The sequence below is a fragment of the Mytilus trossulus genome, chromosome 10 (assembly GCF_036588685.1).
Source record: "Mytilus trossulus isolate FHL-02 chromosome 10, PNRI_Mtr1.1.1.hap1, whole genome shotgun sequence".
Taxonomy (NCBI): domain Eukaryota; kingdom Metazoa; phylum Mollusca; class Bivalvia; order Mytilida; family Mytilidae; genus Mytilus; species Mytilus trossulus.
In genome coordinates this window covers 30,770,046-30,793,333 of record NC_086382.1, presented here as the reverse complement: position 1 = coordinate 30,793,333, position 23,288 = coordinate 30,770,046, and the positions used below count along the sequence as shown (strand labels likewise).

Below are 23,288 nucleotides of genomic sequence, written 5' to 3'. Positions count from 1 at the left end.
TCCACAAAAAATCATTCTAATACTGATAATTAAAATAGAAAATTAACCTTAAAATTCAAATTAATTGAAATCAAACCAAGCTAGACATAGAAAAATCCATCATGATCTAAATTCACTATGTTCAAACGAACATAAAGTATTTATGTGCTAAATCTCTCTCTAGATTTTTGTAAAGCAAACATTACTGAGCACATTTAATACATTTAACTTCAGTGTTTATTTGGTTTTTTTTCCAGATTCCCAGAACTGAATTATTACACTGAACACTAGTCCTAATAATTATAGATCATTTTGACGTCTGACAAGGCTATTTTTTTCTTTCTGGGATACCTTTTAGCTTCCTACAATGTCCTATGCCAGAAGTCATAATTACAATGTATGTTGTAGGAAGGCGTCCCAGAATTTTTTTTTAAAAAAGCCTTGCCAGATGTCATAATTATTTGGACTAACTGAATGTACAAATTACAAATACATGACATAAAGATGTCATATATATATTTGCTTTAATTGTATAACAGTTACCTGCTTGTACTCACAAGTAAATGATCGTTTCCTTATAAATCTTGTATATTCAGTTCAAGTATGCAATGCTACGTTATTTCAGCAATATTGACAACTCGTGCTCGGAAAATGTCTATTTTTGTCTTTTTTAAAAGACCTTTTAGAACTAAACTTGTATGCTAGCTATTTTATTCAACCAACAACAACAACAACAAAATGTGCCTCAGGACAAGATAGTGGATGAATTGAAAATTGTCTAAATATATAAATTGTTAATAGATTACATGTACATAACTTTTAATGCTGAATACACCTCATTTGTACGCCATTACTTCTCCTTCTTCTTCCAAGTAAGGAATCAGATTCAATGCTGAATGTTAATGGTTCTGCTCAAAAACTTTACGCAGTGTCGGGCAACACAGAAAGATTTCTCTTGGCTATTTACAATTTACATTTAAAACGTTGATATCACGAAGGTTCCCGCTAAATTTGGACGTCATAATACAAAATACAAATGTATCTAACACCAAAATGGAAAAATTATTGTTGTATGATATCATTTCTAACAATAGTTCAAGCAGGACAGAATCTATGGTAAATCGAGACAGATTTCAAGGCCTATTTTAAACTAGACAAAAGCTTTCAGCCATAAGGTGTATTGCCATACTCCTTATCACTATTACCCTATTTACTCAACTGGCCGACCCGGCTGCTTGACCTTTTGACACATACAACAATCACTTTTCCATTGTTGCGTCAGATATTTTGTTTTATGACATCAAAATTTTACAGAAACCTGTGTGATATCCAGTAATGGCGTACAAATAGCGATTATTGGGGCAAGATCGACTTGAGCATAAAGACTTGGTCATGTTTATGATGTTATGGATCGACTTCATGGCTGATCTGCATGAAAGAAATCTATAATACTGTCATAAATTTACTTGTGGTTTGGGTAAAGCAGAAAAATAATAAACAGCTAAAGGAGAAACGGCTGTGAAAAATTATTTCACTAGCTGAAAATTCACAAATGTCATTTCTTAAGGAATGTTGTTTTCAACTCTTACCAGTTTCAGACATTGCTTAATCCCATCCCTGACATATATGTATCTCCATTTTCCAGTGTAATCCTAAGATTCATTTATGTTAACTGAATGCCGCCATATCTAAATAAATAGGTAGCCAGGGATATTAGTGACGTATCGATTGTTCGGAAGTTCAATTCAAACCGGAAGTTCTGTCCCTACGATGATAAACTCCGAAGTAATCGAAGGGATAGTTTGGCGAAGTTTTTGGACCCACGTTCTTTTTCTGAGTATTTTTCTGGACAAGTGCAAGCGTCAACATCTACAACACGCGAAAAGTATATTAACATATTCACCAACTTTTACTTCACATTTCAAACGAACAGTATTAATTATTATTGCTCAGTTTGTTTGAAATGTTAGAATATGAGAAAAGGGGGGGCTTACAAAATGATAATTTAGACCTTCAAGATGTTTTTTGATATGTTTTATTCAGTGTCGGATCCAGCCATTTGAAAAGGGGGTTCCCAACCGAGGACAAAGGGGGGGATGTTCCAACTATATGTCCCCATTCAAATGCATTGATTGTCCAAAGAAAAAGGGGGGGGGGGAGTCCAACCCCGGAACTTTCCCCCTGGATATGCCACTGATATAATAACAAGATAAGGTGTCTCCCCTGCTTTACTGAACATTGATTTTAATTTGGAAGTCTTACAGATAAAGGTTTTACTACTTTCGTATCACATATATACTATTTAAAAATATCATGGATGACAATGAGAACAAGGTCAAATAAATCATGCCAGACAGATATGCACACCTTACAACTACATACTATCATACCTGTCAACCTGTATTGATAAAAATGCAGGTCATGACCTGCATTGAAGAATCAAATCTCAGGTCATAACGCGTACAAAATTTTTCCAGCTGAATTTCAGTATTTAGTGTACATTTTTCTTATTATTTAAATCAAAGTTACCAATACATCAATGCATTATCACTTGGTTAAGTAATTTTAAATCTTATTATTTATTATTTCATTGCATCACTACGGGTAGTTCACCTACTGCATAAAGTATATATATGAGAAACTATAACCTTTCTGACTTTCATAAATACTTTCCACCTACATTGCAATTGCATGCGAGTTGTTACCCCACTTTGCACTTTTTACTCATTGAAACTCATGATTGTTTGATAGACTAGCTATTTTCATATTAGCGACTTTTGACTGTGAAGTTTATATTTTTCGACAGGTTACCTAGGACATCCTGGTACCAAGTCAAGTTATAGCAATGTTAAGAAGTAACATCAACATGATCAAGCTTTTAATCTGTTCAATTCTTCTAATGAAAATATACTGCTTCATATTTTCTTAACACGACAAACTAATGGTGAAATAGTAAGATTTTCTCTCAAATTACACCGATTAAATGCTTGATTTTACTTATTATGACTACTCAAAATTGACCTAGTACATTTGTACTTGTATGTCATAGGTAACCTGTCAAAAAATGATATAAACGAGTCGAAAGAAGGTAATATGAAAATAGTCTTAAGACAATTTACCTGCATGCTGATATAAACTGAATCATTTAAACATATTGCTAATCTCAATGAGTATTTAGGTTATTTTTTTTCAAGCTTACCATTGCTTATAGAAAACACAAAACACAGCAACAGGCTATATCTGTATTAGTTTATTGCAGTATATATAATCTACAGAAATATGTACATGTATGTGAATAATGATTTAACTTAAGTTTCAGTCCTTTATGAAACGAGAAGAATTTTAATAAGTATTTTTCTTTCCACTATGAACTCCACTATAAGCATCACCATGCACACGTCCGCCACTATGCAAAACAACTCCACCACCATAATTGGCACCATGCACACCATTATTGCCACCACGCAAAACAACTCCTTCACCATGATTGCCACCAAATACGTGACTATGTCCACCATTATCTAGGCTTACATGATTTGCACTTTTTGCTTTTACATGATTCCCAGCATATTTTATACCATATCCAACATGATATTTGCCACCATTCACTTTCCTATGGTTGTCACCGTTTTCTGTACCATGATTGACAACTTTCTTGGTACCATGATTGACACATTTCTTGGTACCATGAGTGACACCATTCACTTTACCCCAGTTTCCACCATATATGCCACCATATCCAACATGATATTTTCCACTATTCACTTTACCATTATTTCCATCATTCTTCTTACCATGAGTACCACCATATCTGCTACCATATCTTATATGATTCTTGCTGCCATGATTTCCTTCATTTACTTTACCATGATTGTCACCATATTCAACATGATTTTCATAACCATGATTTCCACCATTCACTTTACAATGATTGCCACCATTATTTCCATTCACTTTACCGTGATTTCCACCATTTACTTTAACATGATTTTTACCATTCACTTTAACATACCTGCTACCATATCTAACGTGATTCTTGCTTCCAAGATTTCCAGCATTCACTTTACCATATCTGCTACCACGATTGCCACCATTATTTCCACCATTCACTTCACCATGATTGCCACCATTATTTCCACCATTCACTTTATCATGATTGCCACCATTATTTCCACTATTCACTTCACCATGATTGCCACCATTATTTCCACCATTCACTTTATCATGATTGCCACCATTATTTCCACCATTTACTTTACCATATCTGCTACCATGTTTGCCACCATTATTTCCACCATTTACTTTACCATATCTGCTACCATGTTTGCCACCATTATTTCCACCATTCACTTTAACATATCTGCTACCATATCTTAAGTGAGTCTTGCTTCTATGATTTCCACTATTCACTTTACCATATCTGCTACCATGATTGCCACCATTATTTCCACCATTCACTTTACCATGATTGCCACCATTTTTTACACTTTTCACTTTAACATATCTGCTTCCATGATTGCCAACATTATTTCCACCATTCACTTTACCATGATATCCCCTTCTATATCCAGCATGATTTTCAATGTCATGAGGGTCATACTGAGTGATTGAGTGATCTTCAGGATCGTCATCATCATGATTGCCACCATTATTTCCACCATTCACTTTACTGGGATTGCCACCATATCCATAACTGTATCCAGCATGATTGTCACCATTATGATTTTCACCATTATGATTGTTATCATCATGATTGTTACCATTATGATTGTCACCATTATGATTGTTATCATCATGATTGTTACCATTATGATTGTCACCATTATGATAGTCACCATTATGATTGTCACCATTATGATTGTTACCATTATGATTGTCACCATTATGATAGTCACCATTATGATTGTCACCATTATGATTGTTACCATTATGATTGTCACCATTATGATAGTCACCATTATGATTGTCACCATTATGATTGTTACCATTATGATTGTCATCATTATGATTGGTATCATCATGAGTGTTATCGTTATGATTGTAATCATCATGATTGTTACCATTATGATTGTTATCATCATGATTGTTACCATTATGATTGTCACCATTATGATTGTTATCATCATGATTGTTACCATTATGATTGTCATCATAATGATTGTCACCATTATGACTGTCACCATTATGATTGTTATCATCATGATTGTTACCATTATGATTGTCACCGTTATTTTTGTCACCATTATGATTGTTATCATCATGATTGTTACCATCATGATTGTTACCATTATGATTGTCATCATTATGATTGTCTCCATTATGATTGTTATCATCATGATTGTTACCATTATGATAGTCGCCATTATGATTGTCACCATTATGATTATCACCATTATGATTGTTACCATTATTATTGTCACCATTATGATTATTACCATTATGATTGTCACCGTTATGATTGTCATCATCATGGTTGTCACCATTATGATTGTTATCATCATGATTGTTACCATTATGATTGTCACCGTTATTTTTGTCACCATTATGATTGTTATCATCATGATTGTTACCATTATGATTGTCACCATTATGATTGTTATCATCATGATTTACATCATTATTTCCACCATTCACTTTACTAGGATTGCCATTATATCCATAACTATATCCAGCATGATTGTCAGCATTATGATTGTCACCATTATGATTGTTATCATCATGATTGCCGCCATTATTTTTACCACTCACTTTACTGGGATAGCCACCATATCCATAACTATATCCAGCACGATTGTCACCGTTATGATTGTTATCATCATGATTGTCACCATTATCATGATTATGATTGTCACCATTATTTCCACCATAACCACTTCCGTATCCTACATGATATTTACCACCACTACCAATACCATATCCTATGTGATCTTTTCCACCATGATTGCCAACTAAACTTAATCCATTGTATCTTCTATATCCACCTCCATATCCTGTGTATCCTTAACCATAGCTGTTATATCCACTATTCCCTAAACCATAGCTGATATATCCTCTGTTTCCTAAATTAGAGCCACCAAATCCACAAAATCTACCATTCCAGCCCCAAATCCAATTCCCACAATCCTTCCCATAACATGGTAGATGTGCATTTGTGCACACAGCTGACAAAGTGAAAAGCAGAGCAATGGTGAGTGTCATTTTAAGCTTGAAACAAATTGTAAATATTATTAATGAAAGTGAAATACAGACATGACAGAGAACAGTTAATTATGACATTTTCTCAAAACCTAAAATACTTTTGTTAAATAAACTAAAGTGTAATAAATCTCCTCCGAAGATTTAAAGCTTGTGAATTTTTGAGACTGAGGCAAGTTATATACCTGGTTTAAGAATAAGTCACTGGGATTATCTGCTTGGACAATATGCAGAAATTGTATGATTTACAACGTGGCAGCCGCTATCTTCAGAGTAGAAACAGATTAATGTGAAAGTGCAACTGTTGAGAAAAAAGTTAAGAATTCTGAATTTCATAAATTTATAACTATATTCACTTTTGTATCATAAATTCATAACTATTCACTTTTGTATCATAAATTTATAACTATTCACTTTTGTATCATAAATTCATAACTATTCACTTTTGTATCATAAATTTATAACTATTCACTTTTGTATCATAAATTAGAGTCATCCGACACTTTAAACATAATTTTAGTCAATATAATTTTTTTTTCTTATTCATTATTTCAATTTCATTAATTTTAAATTCAAACATTCTGATTTTTTTGTCCCACTGAGGGGCATTATATTTTTCCATTCGTTCGTCAATCTGTTCTTCTGCCTTTCCCACTCCAAGTTAGAGTTTTTGGTCAAGGTAGTTTATGATGAAGTTGAAGTCCAATCAAATTGAACTAAGTACATGAAGTACACATATGTTCCTTATGAAATGATCTTTCTAATTTTAATGCTAAATAAAAATTTTGAGCCCAATATCACTGTCCATTGAACATAGAAAATGATAGTGTGAATGGGGCAACTGTGAAATATGGACATGATGGACACATTCTTGTTCTCATGTGAAGTTCATGGGCTGATCCCGCCATTTCAAAGAGGGGGGGATTTGGGGTTCCCAACCAAGGACAACGGGGGGCTCCAACTACATGTATGTGTCCCCATTCAAATACATTTATTGGCCAAAAAAAAAGTTGGGGGTCCAACCCCTGGAACCCCCCTCCCCCTCCTTGATCCGCCAATGAAGTTCATTGTCTGTGTCAACTGAATGGCTCCTTATTTCGCCCATTTATTGTCAATATAAACTTTATGTATGATGTGATGGTGTTTATGTTTTAGTTTGGTGGTGGCTTCATGGCAAATAGTTACCAAAAACATTGTACAAAGAAAATTATGAGAAATAAAAGAATGAGGACAAAACGTTAGAACCTAAAACAAAATACAAGATATTAAACTTACCTTTTGCTACTTTAAAATGTGCAGATGCATTAATTTGAAAGATTTATATACTATAGCATGCACAACAAAATTGAGATTTATATGGTCAAATTTTCCAATCAATAAAAAATTTACATTGAAATTGATGATTTTGATTTTTTCAATTTGCTGGTTTTTATACCCGTTTAACATGTTTAACAATGTAATAAATCTTAAAAAAATAGCCTCTCATCAAAACATCATTTATCAAGTTGTTTACAATATATTTCCAATTGTATAATATTGGTAGTATTGGGTTCTATTTTAAACTTCAATCAAGAGGATTGATGAAAACTGTGTGCTCAATTTATTTCTATTTTTATATTTACCACAATGTAATGGTTGTCACTTTTTAGGATGCACATGTACATGTTGCTTTGTTTTATAACAGTTACAATACACGTTGTGTTTTGTTTTCTATTTTGCTTAAACTGCATGCATTATTTTTTATTTGATAGAGGACTTATAGGAATGAATGTGGTTGCAATTTATCTTAAAAAGTTCTGAATATCACCAACAGTAGGGCAAATTCAATGCATATTTTAGACAAGGACATTTAAGTGTAATATGGTTATGAACTCTGCTGTTTACTAGGTTGCCATGTTGAGCCAAGTTTTAAAAGTAGTCCTCACAAGGTAACAGTCTGCAGAAAGACATGGCTCTCTTTAAATTTCATAACACATTATTCAGACTTGAGGCAGCAGACTGGCTTACTGACAGGTGCAAACAATTGCAGCAGGTATAAATGTTTTAATGGTACGGAATCTTCATCCTTATCTGAAACAATAGTGTAACCTCACAACATTGAATGACACACTTTAAAATTAATCTCATTATATATTTTCAGTTAGTCATGGATGATGATGCTCCCCAGTTGTCTGCCCATACATTAGCAGCGTTACAAGAGTTTTATACAGAACAGAACAAACAAGAACAAACTTTAATTGAGGCTCAACAGGGAAATTTAAAGGAGCTAGAAATATCAGAAGATTGGGTATGAATTTACACTGACAAATTATTTCATTAGTTTTATAGCTACAATATTACGTTATCATATTGATTCACAATTTTCTAATTATGTGCAATTAGTTTCAGTTTGGCAGTAAAAGTGGTAATTGGTATAGTCAATTTATGATAAGATTTCCATGCACAAAACACCTGCTACTGGAACTTCAACAAGTATGATGTTGACCAGAAGTATGGAAGATAAAAATATGATATTATAGAGCATCCAAATTTTAATTCTAACATGATTAATTCTAACTCTTGAATTGTACAAAGTCAGACTTTTGTGGATCAAATATCAATTGTGGGATAACAATTTTCATAGGTATAGGTATACCACTTTTTTTTTTAATAGTCTTTATAAACAAACCACCAATTCAATATTAAAATACAAATCTTCTCAATGCATTAAAACTGGTAACCATTTTCTTTGCTTGTACATGTCTTGACTCTTTTTCTCACATGAGTGGGTTTTAGTGTCAGACTGTCTGATGTGCTGTGCTGCACTGTCATTTTTTTGTTGGCAATTCCAGGTGAAACTAAATCCTTTACAACAGATCAGGATTCAGGGAATGATATTTAAAGTATTAGCTTTAACATTTTTAAAATAAGTTAATGTGAAACCGGAGTTGAGTTTCCACTGGCTTCGTTTTTCCATTGTTTACCCAAGTTCTGGGATATGGGACAAACTTCGTAAAACACATAAATATAAACAAGATGTTTATTTAAAGACATACATTATGATTAAATACAAGTTACATACAAGAAATACTAAAATATACCGTACAGTGTTGAATATAGTCTACTTGTCCTTATGAAGTTCCATATATGTAAGCCAAACGGTCTGCTCATTTCAAATCGTAAGTGTAGATTGCCCTGAACCCAGTGAGTGACGTCATACTTATAGTTCCAAGGGACAACGAGTACGGCCGGCCGAAAGTTGGGCACATGCAAGAAGCAGAAAGTCCCGACAAGAATAATTACATGGCCAGTCTCAGGAGAAAGGTTACAGAACTATAAGTAATAATATCATTAACAAATTTCCCTGAATAAATAGAATGAACAAGTGAGGGCCCTCATGGGGTTTTTGATTATGTGATTACTTGGCCGTTTTTTTAATGATTATTTGATTATTAAGCCAAATATTTCATGATTATTTGATTACCTAGGACTGTATTTTTAGTTTATGATTATTTGATTACTAAAGATAAGCAAATATTTAATGATTATGTGATTATATTGGCAAAAAAATGGTGATTATGTGATTACTAGGACCCCCCATGAGGGGCCTCACAAGTAAACAAAGAGACCACCATTACAAATGTATATGTGTATTTTATGGGTTTCTCTAAAGCTTGTTAATATGAATTTGATATTAATTTAATATGTTTATATTTTCAGCAATTAAGTCAGTTCTGGTATAATGAGACTACAGCAACAAGATTGGCGGAGGAAGCATTAAGAGCTGTAGGAGAACAAGGGAGGTAAGTCCAGAGCCCCAGATAAGAATTCACAAATTGGGGTTTTTACCCACCATTTTCTTATGTAATTGGGTGATACAGATTTTTAATTGCATTATCAATTCCAATTCACCCCTCAAGTTAATATCAGATTGGGTCTTTTACCACCAAGCTCCTTAATGTATTGGGTTTTTTCATCAACACACTATTGAATATTTAGGCAATTTCAACCCCGGATGTGTTTCCATTTTAAATATGTTTCTTTCTTTGAATAATATGTGCTATAGCTGTTTTATTTTCTTAATTCACTGACGAGCAATTGTAGGTTTAATTTGTATCCCGTTTCAAACCTTCTGCCAGTTTTGTATTTTCTAACAACTTGTGTAAACTGTAAATAACGGACATGTGTATTCCAAGGCAATCGTCTCAGATATTTTTTTCTCTTATATACCTTTATATAAATTCTGAGAGGAATGTCTGTGTGTGTATTCACTCATTAACCGTAAAACGAAAAAAAAATAGTATATAAACTCTAATTATACTTGAATGTTTTTGTTTTATTCAATTTACATAAATCTGGGTTAAGTTATCCCTTATTTGAACTTTTGGTTTCCAATTACATATCATTCTGTATTTGATATCATTTGGCCTTTCACATTTTCTAACAGCAACTGATTCAGTTTTTGACGAAGTCCCGTGTTTATTAGCAATGTTCTCGTTTAGGTAAGCAAACACGCCCATGCGTTTGACGGACGCTTCCTAAAAACACTTGCTGACTGTTGTTATCATCATATCTTTCCCTCACTGTTATTCAAAAGAAGCTGAAAACATGTTTCTAATCAATATTTTATCCGACATTCACTTTCGTTTTAATTCAATGTATGTTATGATAAATCTCGAACAATTCGAAAAAAATATGACAAAATGACAAACGCTAATTGGATAAACCCTGAGAAGATCGAAATGATTTCAAAAACACATGTACCTTTTGAGCAAGGGAAAATTCCAACAGGGACCCATTTCAGCTATTTGATGCAGGGAACGAAAGGACATTTCCAATTATAAATATAATAAAAATAGATTTACGCAACAAGTGAAAACAGATAAGGGTAAATAACGCATACGGTAGCCAACAAAAGGGTTGAGAACTCATGGTTTTGGCATATAATTGGGTTTTCCTGTGAATTAATTGGGTTATTGAACCCTGCAATGGACAATTGCATTGTGTTTTCTATTATTTGTATTGCGTGATCATGCAATTACGCAGCTTATCTGGAGCTCTGTAAGTCAAAGTCAGACTTTTTCTTTGCAGATAGAATTGTAGATTTTGTATAAAAGATTTTCCAGCTGTAGAACGAGACATTCTAGAACTTATGAAATAATGTCAAAAGTCTAAAACTAAAATGGAAAATGTGTGAAAGAGGCAAATAAAACATTTTTGGTCTAATTGTAATATGGGAACATGTAGAAGATATATATGGAGCAATGTTTTAAAATATTTGAACTAAAAGTTTACATTATAAATTAAGTATTCCATAAAATCATTGACACCTATTGTAGAATTTCATGACCTGAATCAAGTGTACTAATTATGTAATGCTGCATTACACTGCAGATTCATTATTATTCATTGGATACAATTTTCTTCAATCTACCAAAATTTATACCCACATAAATGAATGAATCCACAGTACATTTTGTAGTTTTTAAAAAGGAGAAGTTACATTTTTTAAAAGGCTTTCTTGGAAATGTTTCTTTATATGATACCAATACATATAAAAAAAAAATAGCGTCTGGAAAAACAGTTACAGAAAATCATGACACAAATTGACTGTGACATAAGAAAAAAATTATGTGTTTTTTTTTTCATAAATATTAATTAATAATAACAATAAACATTTTACATTAAAGGACTGAATTGTCACTTACATGACTAAAAAATAATTAAGTTCAGTGAATAGACTAATACATAATACACTTGTACTTTACCATGTTTGCAGATTGCTGTGTTATTTCTAAGCATACACAATTCAACTAGATTTGTGTAATCTTGCCATTTTACTGAATTTATTATCATTTCATGACTGAATTACCCAATTACCTGGCCAATACTGCAATATTTGATTTTTGTAGGCGGATCCAGGGGCTCCCCTTTTGTGGAAAAAAAATGGTTGATTATATAGGGAATCCCTGAAGCATGACTGGAGTAGGCCCCCCTTTGGTCAGTCAGCAGGGCCCTTGTTAAAAGTTCATGATCTGCCACTGGAACTGTTAGATTATTATTCTTAAATCAAAAATACATTAAAATAATATGCATATATTTATTTATTTTTTCCATCTTCTAACTACATAATTGAAGTATATTTAAAACAATAGCTACTGGTTATGCACAGATTTAGTGTTTAAATAGTGTCATTTAAAAAAAATAATAACATAATAAAATTTTGTATTTCAGTATAGCTTGCCTTAGTTCTCCAACAGCATACAAGAAATTAAGAGAATTAAAACCAGACTCAGTCACACTGAAATGTTTAGAATATGACACGAGATTTCAGGTGTATGGAGATGACTTTCTATTATATGATTACAAAGAACCACTGAAATTCCCTAAAAACTGGAAGAACTGGTTTGATCTGGTCATTGCTGATCCACCATTTTTGTCAGAGGAATGCCTGTGTAAAACTGCAGTTTCTATTAAATATTTGGCCAAAGATAAAATCATTTTATGTACAGGTATTTGTATATACTTTTTTTTATTTACAATGTTTACTTTATTAAAGCAATATTTGAATAGGCATCTAAAAGGTATATTTTATGGATGCAGATTATAAAATGATGAACACAAATATTACCAATAGATATGCAGATGAAGACACTGTTATGCTTTAAAAGTATTTAGGGCTGTGAAAAATGCAGTTTCATTGATAAATGAATATGATGTTCATGAAATAATTAATGTACATTATAACATGATATTGTTGGGGCGGTTCCGATTGTACTCCCGCATCATATGTGATTATGTAAATAACAGACAAAGGATACACAACTTATTGTTATCAAAATCAGGATGAGAGAAAACACAAACAAATCAAAAGCAATAGATTGGCTTCTATGGCATAGATCAAGTCAGAGTTATTTCCCTTAGCTAGCTGCAATCAAAATCAAACTGTAGAGGGATATTCCTTTTTTTGCCTCACTATTTTGAAACATGTGATACATAGAAGCCTGATATGAGATCATTACTTGATTGTAGTGGTGAATTGTTAATCAAAGAAATAAATGTTAAATTTGGCTGGTTTAATCTTAGGCAACCAACATTGTAACAAAAGGGAAGTAACTCTTGCTCAAATTGTGTCAATCAAAACCTATCAATAGAATGATATTAATCAGCATCCAAATCACTCACAGGCAATTGCTTGAATATATTTATACCTCTATAATTTAATTTTGGATGTAACACATACTCTGATTGGCTGACGTTATTTTGTTATGAGCCCATAGACATAATTTAGTCATGTGACCATGACGTCATCAACTTTTTTTCATGGTTTTCTACTGTTTAAAAATTAAATTATAAGAAATGACTAATATTTTTTCTGTCTTTTCGAAAAACATAAAAAATGTGGTGCACACTGTTAAATAACCCGCTACGCATGTTCTTCAGTGTGCACCAAATTTTTATGCCTTTTCTTCATAGACAGAAAAAATATTACAGTCACTCCTTTAATACTTTTAAAAATATAACAGATACATGGTACCCAACTCATATTTTGGAGAAATGACACCTGATAGTGATATTGTGTTATATTTAGAATCTACAGTGCCTTTTGCATCGAAACTTGTAATGTCGTATTAAAATCTACATAAGGTTAACTACAAAATTGTGTATTCACGCCTAATTCTAATGTTGGAATTACAGTAATATGTAAATTATACAGTGATTGATATATATGCAATATACATACATACCTGTCAGAAAATATTACAGATAACTTTATTTATACCTTTAATATTCAACCTTTAAAAAAAACAATTCCAAGATCATAAAGATGAACAAATATTTTTATTTTTTGCTGTTAAGAAACAACAAAACATTACAAAAAGCTAATTTAATAACTTGTTTACAATCTCTATTTTCAGGTGCTGTGATGACAGATTTAGCAGATAAACTCCTAGGACTCAAACCATGTGTTTTCCAACCACAACATACAAACAATTTACAGAATGAGTTTAGATGTTACACAAACTATGACAGTCAACTCTTTAATAAAAGTTGATATTAAAATTACTTTATAAAAAGCTGATTAGTTCTTTTAATAACTTTCTATTCCATTACTTAATCACATGTGTATTCTATGGAACTGCAACTGATTTTGATGGTTAATTTTTGTATGGAAACATGTATAGAACCATTGTTAAAATTACTTTCCATGTCAAAGTAGGCCAAGATATAGATAACTATATTTGGTATGTGCATACCTTACAAGGTCTTCATGCCGGTCAGACATTTTAACTTCACATTGACCTCATTTCATGGATTAGTTAACAAGGTTAAGTTTAGGTGGTCAAGTCCATATCTCAGGTACTAGAAGCAATAGGTCTAGTATATTTTGTGAATGAAAGGACTGTAAGGTGTACAGGTCTAGCTGGTAGGTGTCATCTGACCTTGAGATAACTCCTGTTCATTCATTCAGGAAATGATTTTCTTATCAGAGCAAAGAAATGTATATGCTTTTTGGACACTGAATCACATGAAAGTAAGAACTGGTATTTAGATCTATCATTTCAGGGTTCTTTTCAAATTTTGAATTCTTAATTATTGAAATATGTTTACGTCTCTCATTTTATTTTATGCACATATTTTATTGACTGATAATTTTTTTAATTTTTTTTTCAAGTTTCACAATCTGCTTTTGTATCAAAAGATTTTAAAGTAAATCAAGAGAATATAAGAAAATGTGCTTTGAAATTTTCACCAGATGTAAGATTTTACATGAGTCCAGGTTGGAATTTCTTAAAATTTTTAAGCTAGATATAAGAAGATGTGGTATGAGTGCATATGAGACAACTCTCCATCCAAGTCACAATTTGTACCAGTAAACCATTGTAGGTTAAAGTACGATCTTCAGCATGGAACATTGGCTCGCACCATACTGAACAAGACAGAATTATAAGTGTTGTTTTTTTTTTCTGTCATCATTGTTCAAAGTATTCTACTGAAAGAATAGCGTGGTTTAGTTAAAATCTTAATCTGCCATTTAATGATTATTTTCATATAAAGTCCAAACCAAAACAAATGTAGATCGTTTTACATTTTAATAATGTGTATAAAAGAAAATTAATAATCTGTCTGTTCTATTGTATCATGTGAGTGTATAGACTGGCTGGATTTTACGGCATACATGGCATAATTGATATCTGTGTTACTAATCCATGACCATCTGTTGATAACTGGGTTATAGCACATTCCATGTAGCAGACGCACTGTCATTCCATCTGGAATCAAAAGAAAAATAAATCAATCCTTTATGAAAGGGCTGTTCAAAAATCTATAGGTTATGGGGATGGAAGGTATTCAAATTAATTAAAATATGGGAGATTGCATTTTCCTTAGAATTTTGTAAAATGAAAAATTTAATTTTATGGGCATGATAGGTGGTAAGATCTGAAACTTTTGGAGCAACAATAATTAAATTGTATTTGCAATTACATATTTAGTTTTAGGTCTATTGGGATAATATTTATTCAACATTTTTATACTACTGCAAAATTTGAAAAAAATTTCGTCGTATATTGCTATCACGTTGGCGTCGTCGTCTGCGTCGTCCGAATACTTTTAGTTTTCACACTCTTACTTTAGTAAAAGTGAATAGAAATCTATGAAATTTTAACACAAGGTTTATGACCACAAAAGGAAGGTTGGTATTGATTTTGGGAGTTTTGGTCCCAACATTTTAGGAATAAGGGGCCAAAAAGGGCCCAAATAAGCATTTTCTTGATTTTCGCACTATAACTTTAGTTTAAGTTAATAGAAATCTATGAAATTTTGACACAAGGTTTATGACCACAAAAGAAAAGTTGGGATTGATTTAGGGAGTTTTGGTTTCAACAGTTTAGGAATTAGGGGCCAAAAAAGGGCCCAAATAAGCATTATTCTTGTTTTTCGCACAATAACTTTAGTTTAAGAAAATAGAAATCAATGAAATTTAAACACAATGTTTATGACCACAAAGGGAAGGTTGGTATTGATTTTGGGAGTTTAGGTCCCCACAGTTTAGGAATTAGGGGCCAAAAAGGGACCCAAATAAGCATTTTTCTTGGTTTTCGCACCATAACGTTAACTTTAGTTTAAGAAAATAGAAATCTATGAAATTAAACACAAGGTTTATGACCATAAAAGGAAGGTTTATATTGATTTTGGGAGTTTTGGTCACAACAGTTTAGGAATAAGGGGCCCAAAGGGTCCAAAATTAAACTTTGTTTGATTTCATCAAAATTGAATAATTGGGGTTCTTTGATATGCCGAATCTAACTGTGTATGTAGATTCTTCATTTTTGGTCCTGTTTTCAAATTGGTCTACATTAAAGTCCAAAGGGTCCAAAATTAAACTTAGTTTGATTTTAACAAAAATTGAAATCTTGGGGTTCTTTGATATGCTGAATCCAAACATGTACTTAGATTTTTGAGTATGGGCCCAGTTTTCAAGTTGGTCCAAATCAGGATCTAAAATTATTATATTAAGTATTGTGCAATAGCAAGTCTTTTCAATTGCACAGTATTGCGAAATGGCAAGAAATATCTAATTGCACAATATTGTGAAATAGCAAAATTTTTTTTAATTAGAGTTATCTTTCTTTGTCCAGAATAGTAAGCAAGAAATATCTAATTGCACAATATTGTACAATAGCAAGATTTTTTTTTGATTGGAGTTATCTTTCTTTGTCCAGAATCAACTTAAATCTTTGTTATATACAATATACAATGTATATTCACTTTTTACTACTGATAAATTAAAATAATCTTTACCATTCAGTGATAACAAACAGTTTTTTTTACATCTTAATATTTTATGATGTATTTAAATGAGTAGTTATTGTTGCAAACTCCATTAGAAATTTTAATTGAGATTAGTTTTGGAATAAGGGAAAGGGGGATGTGATTGAAAAAATTAGGTTAAATTTTTCTCATTTGAAATTTCATAAATAAAAAGAAAATTTCTTCAAACATTTTTTTGAGAGGATTAATATTCAACAGCATAGTGAATTGCTCTAAAAGAAAACAAAAAATTTAAGTTCATTAGAACACATTCATTCTGTGTCAGAAACCTATGCTGTGTCAACTATTTAATCACAATCCAAATTTAGAGCTGAATCCAGCTTGAATGTTGTGTCCATACTTGCCCCAACCGTTCAGGGTTCAACCTCTGCGGTCGTATAAAGCTATGCCCTGCGGAGCATCTGGTTGTATATTGCATTACTCTTTATTTTTGCTCTTTAGTATGCCATAATCGTGTTACAGTTTTCAAGAAAATAGCCAAAAACAATAAAATTTGTGACCAATTATTATCAATTAAGTGTAATAACTTACATAAAAGGTTAACAGAATAATGTGATTTCCACATGGCGTCATGGTTGTTAACAGTGATACACAGTTATTCCTATGCAACTCATGGACATTTACCTTTTTGTTGACTTAATATTTTATATGCACAATACTTACTTTGCTCCAGGGAAAGTTGAAGTTCCTCTGGTGAAATAAATTTATTCCAGTCATGTGTACCAGGTGGGACAATTCTTAACAGGTGCTCAGCACCCAGTACTGCCAACAAATATGATGCATAAGTTTTATTTAAAGTTGTTAGGAAGAAATATCCTCCTGGCTGAAATAGAAAGAAAAAAATATATATTTAAAAACAAAATGTCTGACAGACAAAAAGCATTTGGTCAGACAGAAATGTTTACATTATTTATTTGACCATATACCATTTGTATATCAAATTAGAAAAGCTCAAATTTATTTTTTGGTCAAACAAACCCTAAAACAGTTTGGCACATAACCATAACCACAATCTCCAACTGTTTTTTACTCCAATGTGTTTTGTATATAAAGATTTCACAACTGCATCAAGTGTATTACGATATTTCTCTACTCGAGACAGCAAAATTTTAATATTCAAAGCATGAGGCTTGCCAAGCTTTTTAAATAATTAAAATTTAACTGTTGAGAGTGAAGAAATATCGTAGTACACTCGTTACAGTGGTGGAATCTGTATCTCTAATTATTTTTATCCTTCCTTTTCAAAGATTTGAGGAAAGTTGTGTACTTTTGATGTGACGTCATCAGGCATGGTCCCCATTTTTCCTGACATCACAATAAGAAAGTTCAGTAGAAAACAAGAAAATTTAACGTCACAATTAAATTTCAACCATTATTTGCCAAGAACAGATTTTTCTCACACCAGTCAGGAAATGTGAAAATAGCACAAAAATTAGAGAAACTGTTGTTTATTTCTTTGGTCATTTTTTGTATTTTGCCAAGGCATTGTCGATTTTGTTTTCGACTTATAAGTTTGACTATCCTTTAGGTATATTCTGTCACTCTTTGTTCAATGTTCTTAAGTAAACAGAGTAAATCATATTAATCAGATGTATATTTTTCATATGAAACTACAATTATTGACAACATAGTAATTTTTAATAAATTTGTGGATTTTTTGGCTTAATTTTTCATATGAAACTACAATTATTGACAACATAGTAATTTTGAATAAATTTGTGGATTTTTTGGCTAAATTTTTATCTCTTCTTGTTTGAATGCTGAGATTTATTATACAGGAATCATATTCCTGCTTTGCTTTGATTATAACATATTCAATAATGTTTCATCAAAATTCAACTTTTACCCCTCTTTCATATTATTTTCAGTCTGAAAATATCTTCAACAATTAAAAAAAAAGTGAAGCAATGAAGAGGAAAAATAACCTCCATCTTTCATATCTTTCTTAAATCTATTTTTGAACTCACATGTATACATGAAAAATTGCGATGCAAGCTAAGAGATCTTCTTATTTCAGATTGCAGATTTATAGCAACAAATTATGGTTTTGCAAAAATAAAAACACACATTCATGATTTAATCAATGATTTTCCTTCATAAAATTTTGCAGTTGCATAATTATGAATTCACATTTTTGTCTAATGTCAATGATTTATATTATTAAATTTGTGCATCAATTTCTTCATTTACAGTAAAATCATGCATTAAATACTTCCCCTCACCTTTATAAGTTTACAACATGATGAAATAAACATTTCAACATCAGATACATGTTCCACAACTTCAGAGGCCACTACAGCATCAAACTTGCCTTCCTCAGTCAAATCTTCTACGGCACCATGAATATAATTTACACGTCCCGATATTTCTGGATCCTGGGAAATATGTGTCTGAGCTATTCGTATGTTCTCTTCAACCATGTCTATACCAGTTACTGTAGCTCCTAGTCTTGCTAAAGGCTAGAAAAAAATATTTGTCAAAAAATTATAAAGCCTGTGTACAGTAATGAATTTGCAAGTCATGGAAAATAGTTGTGTTTGGACAAGAACAATAAAACTGTAATTATAAAGAATAATATAGAAAAATAGAGAGCATTATTTAAAGATATAGCTGGTTGTTTTCTCAATTGAACTGTTTTAAACTTTTCATGTTTGGGCCTTTAAAGGTAAACATCGTTGAAGGTTGTGTGGTTGTCTTGAATAATTGCTTACATTAACTTCATTTGATCCTATGAGGATAATTGTCTTATTGGCAATCATAACACATATCCTTATTTCTAAATGTATATATACTTTACAATTGAAACAGGTCAATTTATAAAACTACAGTCTTGTTTCGAGAAACAAATGAAACAAATGATCATTTGCTATATGTGTATCTTTGTGACATTTATCTGATAAATATGTAGTACCAGATAAACAATTTGACCTTCATAATGTTAATAATCATGTTAAGGCATATGGTCAGATTCTCTTAGAAGCCTTATATATATTGATACATACAGTGGGACAGTCGTCTCATTGGCAATCATATCATGCATGTATCTCCTTATTTTCTCGATCAGTTACTTTTTGGATCTAACTGTTGCCATGCATACCATATTTGGTGCTGAAGGTACTAAAATACTCCTCTTCAACATTTATAAGACAACCTTAAAAAGTTATTTGTACTCCTACAATGTGTTTCTGGCTTATTGAAATTATCTATTGGTGTGGATACCAACTAAGGTGGATTATGGTGGGAAAAAATCTGTTTTGTTAATACTTGATTTCTTCCCTGTGGCAAAGTTTGCATACAATCCTTTGAAACATTTATGTTTTGTTGCACATTAAAATTCAAATTTTCATCCATAACAATGAATCATGAAATCCATGAAAAATTGTAAAAAAAATCCTATCTATCTATTTCTACCTACCTCTGCGATAATTCCACCTCCACTTCCAACATCTAGAATTAATTTATCCTTTAATGGAAATATCTTTGATCCTTTATCTGAAGCATCAACAAAAGCATCACGTATCAAAGGAATCCTTAATCTATTCATGGAATGAAGGGCATAAAATTCTCCTTTTTCATCCCACCAATGAGATGCTAGTTTTGTAAACTTGTGATGTTCATCTTGATCTATCGTAGTATGTGTATTTGTAGGATCTGCTGTTGATGTGCTGTTGAATCTCAAAGCATGAGAAGCAATATAATTTCTAAAAGAAAAAAACAATATCAAAATGTATGTTCTTTATAAACATGATAAAAAAATTTACATAGAATATATATATATATACCGGTATATACCGGTAGTGTATATTTTTTGGCATAATCATGATAATGGCCATTTTCATGTCCATAAAAATACAACACTTTTGAGTCCACTGTTTTCCATAAAGGTATGAAACTTTGGCCCCAAGAAGCCTGTATTGCTCACATGCTAAATGATCATGTGATGATACCGCTTTAATGTCTTTGATCATATTGATAAGCATTCTTTTATCTTATTTGTTATACCCACCTACGATAGTAGAAGGGGCATTATGTTTTCTGGTCTGTGTGTCTGTCTGTCCTTCCGTCCTTCTGTTCGTTCGTTCAGATTAAAGTTTTTGGTCAAGGTAATTTTGATGAAGTGAAGTCCAATCAACTTCAAACTTAGTACACATGTTCCCTATTATATGATTTTTCAAATTTAATTGCCAAATTAGACTTTTGACCCCAATTTCACGGTCCACTGAACATAGAAAATGATAGTGCAAGTTTAAGGTTAAAGTTTTTGGTCAATATAAAAAAGAAGATGTGGTATGATTGCCAATGAGACAACTATCCATAAAAGACCAAACTGACACAATCAATAACAACTATAGGTCACTGTACGGCCTTCAACAATGAGCAAAGCCCATACCGCATAGTCAGCTATAAAAGGCCCCGATAAGACAATGTAAAACAATTCAAACGAGAAAACTAACGGCCTTATTTTTTGATTTAGTTGAAGTCCAATCAATCTGAAACTTTGTACACATGTTTCTTACATTAAGGTTATGATCTTTCTAATCTAAATGCCAAGTTATATTTTTTATCCCAATTTCACAGTTCACTGAACATAGAAAATGATAATGGGGGTGGGGTATCCGTGTACTATGGACACATTCTTGTTTGGTACAAATTACAGACACATAAGTTATTATGCTTTTTTATATATATCTTACTTATCACATTTATGGAAAAATCTACTTACATACCCACCCTACCTTTTCTGCCAGAAGACAACTGAGGAAACATCGACATTTTTAGCTTGCACCTGCTGACAATGCAGCCAACAATGTTGTTGGTGTTAAGCTCAAGTAGTGTAAGTATGTGGAAATTATTAAAAACGAGAAAACAAATGTAAATACTATCATACATGTACCTGAACATTCTATTAAATAAATAAAAGAGAGACAAAAACTAAACATCGACAAATTAACCATAAAAATAAGGTCAAGGTCAGATGAAACTTGCCAGACTAACATGACTGTGTACCTAGCTTATAATTATTATACATGAACTATATTTTATCTACATGTAGTGCTTATCATGCTTATAGTATATGAGACCCAGACCTAATTTGTAAACTTAATCAATTTCCCATTAAATGAGGTCCAATGTCAGTTACAGCTAATGTCTGACAGACATGTAGATGTAATCATGGTAATGCAAGTAGCCCATACCAAATTTAGTTCCCTAAATTACTCAAAAGTAATAAATTAACATGACAAAAACACAAAAAAAAAATTCTAGCAGTCACTGAACCATTAAAATGAGGTCAAGGACAATCATGAATGGACATATACAACTTATAAAGACATGTCTTTTTTTAAACTTTAGTACCATAAGGTATTTGGTATTTGCATACATAAACAAGGTATAAAAAAAAGAAATATAAAGCTTTAAATGTACATTGCTGTCGCATGTTAGTAATCCTTGTGTACGTCTTGCATAATGAGACTATTCTTGAAGACCATCTCGAGACAATAAACTGCCTCAGCTAAAAAGGTGTCATATTATACTGGTAATTGTGATGTGAATTATGAAGGGGGTCTTTGATCCTGGATCCTGCTTAATATTTGTTAAACTCCTGTATCCCGCCTACACTATGTACATATAAAGCAATTCTCATTTTCTTGTAATTTCCTGTCTTCCAGTAAAGTTTGTTACCCGTTTTTCAGGGCACAATAATTTGACTTTCACGTGTCACGCTTAAAAAATTGGCAATCCCGCAGTACGCTTAGACCCTAATGAGACCCACTATGATGTTAGTAATTTAACCCCTACTTAAATCTTTACTTTTAGACTTTTCCCCTAAATTTAAATTAATTCATAATTAGTGTCATATATATATAGTGAATTAAATTATCTTTTTTGACATATTAAAAATGGATACTAACTGGCAACTTCTAGGATTATTTTGCAAAACTTTTCCACATATCTTAATCAGCTGATATTGCTTTGTTCTAGTATTACTTAGGACAGTAAAACATTTGTGACATAATCTTAGAGATGTCATTTTTTTCTAATAAGGAGTCAGGTTGAGCTCATTATTGAACTTTATGCAGGAAACCAGTTGATGTGTTTCAGTATAGTGTTCATCAAAATGTTATATATTTCATCGCAGAATCTGCGATGTTACGCACGAATTTAGAAAAAAAAAATTGTAGACCTGTATTATTCACTACTATGATGAAATAAATTTAAAAAAATGAGACACCATCATTTAATCGTATTCTAAAAGTGACACAAAAAGTCAGCATTGATCTAAAATAGCGGAATAAAAA

The 23,288-nt window shown here is 31.9% G+C and overlaps 4 protein-coding genes across 7 annotated transcripts in view; 1 reads left to right on the top strand and 3 right to left on the bottom strand.

Annotated features, from left to right (window-relative positions):
• The window catches only part of LOC134687202 (uncharacterized), a 30,094-nt gene extending 28,378 nt beyond the window's left edge, over positions 1–1,716 (bottom strand). Inside the window, exon 1 of one of the 3 annotated variants that reach the window (XM_063547308.1) lies at positions 1,569–1,716. The gene's annotated coding sequence lies outside the window, so the exon portion shown is untranslated. The remainder of the gene's footprint in view (positions 1–1,568) is intronic. The other 2 variants (XM_063547307.1, XM_063547305.1) reach the window with 2 other exon arrangements.
• Positions 1–14,236, top strand: part of LOC134687203 (EEF1A lysine methyltransferase 1-like) — a 39,119-nt gene extending 24,883 nt beyond the window's left edge. Inside the window, exons 1-5 of one of the 2 annotated variants that reach the window (XM_063547309.1) lie at positions 1,743–1,864; positions 8,315–8,461; positions 9,874–9,956; positions 12,388–12,665; positions 14,073–14,236. In XM_063547309.1, the coding sequence (XP_063403379.1) occupies positions 8,321–8,461; positions 9,874–9,956; positions 12,388–12,665; positions 14,073–14,209 (639 nt within the window). In that variant the 5' untranslated portion in view covers positions 1,743–1,864; positions 8,315–8,320 and the 3' untranslated portion in view covers positions 14,210–14,236. Of the gene's footprint in view, positions 1–1,742; positions 1,865–8,314; positions 8,462–9,873; positions 9,957–12,387; positions 12,666–14,072 lie in introns of those variants that run through there. The other variant, XM_063547310.1, reaches the window with a different exon arrangement.
• Positions 3,322–6,177, bottom strand: LOC134687810 (GATA zinc finger domain-containing protein 14-like). Its single transcript, XM_063548267.1, has 2 exons — positions 6,072–6,177; positions 3,322–5,969 (listed from the first exon to the last, which is right to left on the bottom strand). The coding sequence occupies exons 1-2, from the start codon at positions 6,175–6,177 to the stop codon at positions 3,322–3,324; spliced, it is 2,754 nt and encodes a 917-aa protein (XP_063404337.1).
• Positions 14,237–15,233: 997 nt separating the features above from the next.
• On the bottom strand, positions 15,234–23,070 carry LOC134687201 (ubiquinone biosynthesis O-methyltransferase, mitochondrial-like). The gene is made up of 5 exons (XM_063547304.1): positions 22,902–23,070; positions 20,405–20,690; positions 19,212–19,448; positions 17,653–17,812; positions 15,234–15,428 (listed from the first exon to the last, which is right to left on the bottom strand). The coding sequence occupies exons 1-5, from the start codon at positions 23,018–23,020 to the stop codon at positions 15,271–15,273; spliced, it is 960 nt and encodes a 319-aa protein (XP_063403374.1). The 5' UTR covers positions 23,021–23,070; the 3' UTR covers positions 15,234–15,270.
• Positions 23,071–23,288: the final 218 nt, after the last annotated feature.